The sequence below is a fragment of the Bison bison genome, unplaced genomic scaffold (assembly GCF_000754665.1).
Source record: "Bison bison bison isolate TAMUID 2011002044 unplaced genomic scaffold, Bison_UMD1.0 scf7180017864248, whole genome shotgun sequence".
NCBI lineage: Eukaryota > Metazoa > Chordata > Mammalia > Artiodactyla > Bovidae > Bison > Bison bison.
The window spans coordinates 1,125,831-1,130,104 of record NW_011494820.1 but is presented as its reverse complement, the minus strand read 5'-3'; the positions used below and the strand labels follow the sequence as shown (position 1 = coordinate 1,130,104).

Below are 4,274 nucleotides of genomic sequence, written 5' to 3'. Positions count from 1 at the left end.
CTGGGGGGGCCCCCGCACCCGCCGCAACCGGTGGGTCTGGGCCGCGTTGGATAGTATCCACTTCTTGAAGGGGGTCCCTGGCCCGTTCTCCAGCCCATCTCCCAGGTCTGCAGGGAGGGAGACAGGGGTCAGAAGTGCCTAGTCCATCCCCAGCCCACCTCCACCTGCTTCCAGCCTCACCAGGGTCTCGCTCCTCAAAGTCATCTGAAGACTCGGTGCCTATGGATGACACTTTTACCAGCCGCCTTGTGCCAGAGCCTGGAGTCAGAAGGTTACAGAGGGTGAGGGTCACAGAGGTCATGGGGGAAGCTCCAAGGCTAAGGAGACCTTCCTGGTCTTCAGCCTTCCCAAAGCACCCACGGATGCCCTTGGGGAAAGGGTCAGAGGTCAGGGGGGTCAGACAGATCAGGGGTTAGGGGCTGAAGAATATAGGTCAGTAACCTGAGGGTAGTGGTGGTTCCAAGTTGGATCAAGAGAATGGGTCAGAGGTTGAGAAAATAGGTCAGGGATGCAAGGTAGGTCAGAGGTCAAAGAAAGAGGGTTTGAGATTGAGGGTCGGAGCCTGGCCAGGGGCCGAGGATGGTCCCACCTGGACTGGAAGTGGGAGAGTCCTGGGAGCGAGACTCGCTGCTGCCGCCCACACTGTCCACATCGCTGCCCACAGTGGGGCCCGGAGCTCCTAGGGAGGGGCAGGCCAGTCAGGTGTGGCCTTCTCCCCGCACCACTCCTGCCCGCCTTCCACGGTACTCACCCTGGCAGCCTGTGCCTGTGTCCTCCCAAGGGCCTGGCTCAGCTGCACTCTCATCCAGCTGTGGAGGGGGTGCTCCAGAGAGCTTCTTTCTTGTGTCCAGGGGGGAACTGAGAGGAGAGGTTTGAGGGCTCTGATAATCAGGAAGCTGGCCTGGGACTGACATCACCCCTGGCATCCCTTTTAGGACCCAACTTCAAGGACTTAGGTCTGCAAGCCCTTATGGCCATGGGCATCATCGCCCCCAGTGCAGTAACCCCAAATTCCCAACCCTCCCACGACTAGGACAACCCCACCCAAATGCCTGGCGCCGCCGCGTCTCCCTGGCTTCCTATTTGACCCTGCTCCTGGGGACCCACCTGTGCGTGAACTCCTGGAAAGAATAGGCGGGTGGCGGGGGCGGTGGGGAGTGGGGCCCTATGGCCCTCACGAACTCTTGGTATCGCTGGCCGGGCTCGAAGGGAGCGCAGCACTCGGCCAGGGCAGCGAAGGCTCGGGGGCCATGCTCTGCCTGAGCCCCTCGAAGCCCGAACAATCCCAGGGTCACCTGTGGGCGGAGCCCGCGTGTGAGAGGGGCGGAGCCCGCGTGTGAGAGGGGCGGAGCCTGGGAGCCTGGGGCGTGGCCTGACCCTGAGCGACACCAGCTCCATCCAGGCTGGTCCAGGCTTGGGGGCCGGGCAGGGCAGTGGGAGGTGGCTGAGGGATTGAGCCTGCCGCTGGCATAGGGGTGTGATCAGAACCCGGGTGGGTCAACCTCGGGGGAGGACCCCTTGAGAGGGGAACGAGAAAGGAAGTGCTGTCAGGGTCTGGGGGCGGGAGCTGGCTGTCCCAGGAGAGGGGGCGAGTCCTGGTGCACCAGAGGCGGTCTAGGGGCAGGTGAGGCCCAGTGGTGCTAATGAGCGTGGCGGGCAGCCGTCGGGTTAGGGTCTCCCCCGCCTCAGCACTTCGTCCCCCTGCAGCACCAGTTTGCGCACGTGTGACACGATCCGCTGCTTGGCAGCCTCTAGTTCCTGTTGCCGCGCGTTGGCCTCTCTGACGCAGGCCTGGTACAGCGCTTCGGCCTCCTGTGCCTGGAGAAACCGAGGCAGGGAGCGTGTATGGGAGAGATCCGTGGGGCTGGGGGCGCGGAAGCGCAGCGGGGCACCGTCCCCACCTTGGCCTGGGCCTCTTCTCGAGAGCGCCGCCGCCGCTCCTGCTGTTTGTTGGGGCCTGGTGAGGCCTGGAGAGCCAGGTCTTCCGGCGATACCTGGGAACGCACCCGCAGCTCCTCGCTGCGCTGCGTGTACTGGAGCTGGGCCCGCCGCAGCGCCTGCACCGCCTCGTTCTAGGGGCGGAAGAGGGACGAGTCTTCCGGCTTCTTCATCTCCTCCCCCAACCCGCTTTCCCAGCCCGCAACCCTAGGCCTCACCATCCGCTTCTGCTCTTTCATCCACTGCTCCTTGAACTCCTTCCGCCACTTCTCAATCTCAGTCCGTTTGGCAGCCAAGGGCTGGGAAGGATGGGGAATGAGGAATGCTGCCTGGGTTGCTTGGTCATCCCATTCACCGGGGCCACACGTCTTTCACCCTCTGGACCCTTTTCTAGGTCTACACCCTCTCCTGGGTCTTCTCCCCCAGATCTGCCCTCCCCTACCCCCGTGGCCTCTCCGCAAAGAATCTCGGTGGTCACTTCCATCCTTTGGGTCTGGAGCTGGGGATGCCAAGGCTCTCTTCCTGAGTACACTCAGCATCTTGCCCCATGGCCCGCGGACAAACAAAAGCAGTTTTGTAATCACACAGGAAGCCTGGTTTGAATCTCTGCTGGGTAACCTTGGGCAAGTTCCGCAGCATCCCTGGTCTCGGCTTCCTCATCAGCAAATGGTGCTGATGGTAATGATGCCTCCCCGGATGCTTGTAGAGAAATGATGCATGAGGGGCCCCCTCACCTGGTAGTAGTCTCTTTTCTGCTGGGCCAGTGTCTCCATGGCCAGGTTTCCTAGGCTGAGGTCGTGCTCCAGAAACAGGAGGTAGATATATTGCAATGACATTTGGCTCTGGGCAGGGGAGAGGCAGCTGGTGTTAGAGGATGCTGAGGATCTAGGAGGGCCCAGCTGGGATTCTGAAGGGGTTGGGCTCTGGGGGCCAGTGTCTGCTCAGGGCTACCTGCTGCTGGATTGACACCTTGCCAGCCTCAGCAATCTTCATGATGTTTTTGGCAAACTCCAGCTCTGGGGGTAGACAGCAGGGGTCTGAGTTAGGTGGGGTGCGAGTACTGCAGGGTGGAGCACAGGGCCTGGGACTGGGCCCAAGGAGCCCTCACCATAACTGGCTCTCTTCTCAGTCCAGGCCAGCAAATCCTTGACGTAGCGGCTCCAGGTCTTGGCGTACTCCAGGGCTGCATCCACGCCCCCCTTGGTTCGGATGAGCCGCAAGTCCAGTTCCTCCCCTGGGGCAGATGGGTGGACCTCTGAAACTTCCCTGAGCCCTCAGACCAGACCAGTGAACCCTGTTCTACATCCTATGGCTTCTCCAAACACTGCCTTGCTTTTACGTATCCAGGTTGCTATCTTACACGAATTCTCTGCTGAGACTGGGGCTCCCTGAGGACAGGGGTTCATGTCTGCTGTGTGCACTGCCATGTCCCTGGTGCATGGAACAGGCAGTTGGTGATGAAGGACTCCTTTCTGCCCCCATGCTTCTGGGCCCAGAGCCCCCTACCTGTAAGGGGTGCAGGATCCTCTGGGGAGGGGCCACTCCAACGGCTGGTTTCACTGGTCTGAGGGGTGGGAGGAGACAGCATTCAGGAACAAGCAGTGCAAGTGCCCCACTTTCCTCGGTCTGTCCTCTGAGGCCCCTTCTCCCTGTCCCCTGGGTTCCATCTCTCACCAAAGCGGCTGTGGGGTTCTTGTCAGGTTCTGGGTCTCCTGAAATCACAGGGTCTCCAGCCAGCATCTCAAGAGTCCTGGGAAGTCAGGGAGTCAGGATGCCACCCTCCACCGAGTCTGTCCCACCTAGGGTGCTAGGGACCCCAGGGCAGTTTGGGGATGGTCCTAGATATCACCTCTGTGACATCTGTCATATCTGGGGGTCCTGAGGGATGGGACTTTAGGGAGGGAAGTAAGTGAGCTTTTTTTTTTTTTAATGAAATTTGAGATATAATTTGAAGGATCCTGGGTAACTTTGGGGTTTAGAGTAGCATTATAAAGCTCTCCAATGTTTTAAGGGATCACAAGCATCACAAGGATACATGGGGGCCCTAGGATCGCTCTGGGGGTTGCTGGTGGGTTTAGGGGGTTGAATTTGGGGATATTCAGATGTGTTGAAGGCCCTCTCTTAGGCTTCTTGGGTTATTAGGTAAGTGCATCCAGAAGCTGCAGGTTCCTAAAGGGGCTTTGGGCATCTAAATGGTTAGGGATTTAGGGATCCTGGCAGAATTTGGGGTGACTCAGGCTCAGACTCACACGTTCCCCAGTGAGATCTCGAGGTTGTCCAAGCTTCGGAAGATGTCACTGTACCTCTTCCTGCTATCAGGAGCCGGGGGTAACCCT

The 4,274-nt window shown here is 59.8% G+C and overlaps 1 protein-coding gene across 2 annotated transcripts in view; it reads right to left on the bottom strand.

The window, feature by feature from the left end:
- The window catches only part of GMIP (GEM interacting protein), a 10,029-nt gene that overhangs the window by 5,321 nt on the left and 434 nt on the right, over positions 1–4,274 (bottom strand). The window contains exons 2-15 of one of the 2 annotated variants that reach the window (XM_010847243.1): positions 4,188–4,272; positions 3,613–3,688; positions 3,445–3,502; positions 3,047–3,172; positions 2,890–2,954; positions 2,673–2,780; positions 2,157–2,237; positions 1,902–2,072; positions 1,677–1,818; positions 1,108–1,291; positions 752–858; positions 590–679; positions 181–258; positions 19–107 (exon numbers count right to left, since the gene is read on the bottom strand). In XM_010847243.1, coding sequence (XP_010845545.1) covers positions 19–107; positions 181–258; positions 590–679; positions 752–858; positions 1,108–1,291; positions 1,677–1,818; positions 1,902–2,072; positions 2,157–2,237; positions 2,673–2,780; positions 2,890–2,954; positions 3,047–3,172; positions 3,445–3,502; positions 3,613–3,688; positions 4,188–4,272 — 1,460 coding nt within the window. Of the gene's footprint in view, positions 1–18; positions 108–180; positions 259–589; positions 680–751; positions 859–1,107; positions 1,296–1,676; positions 1,819–1,901; positions 2,073–2,156; positions 2,238–2,672; positions 2,781–2,889; positions 2,955–3,046; positions 3,173–3,444; positions 3,503–3,612; positions 3,689–4,187; positions 4,273–4,274 lie in introns of both variants that reach the window. The other variant, XM_010847242.1, reaches the window with a different exon arrangement.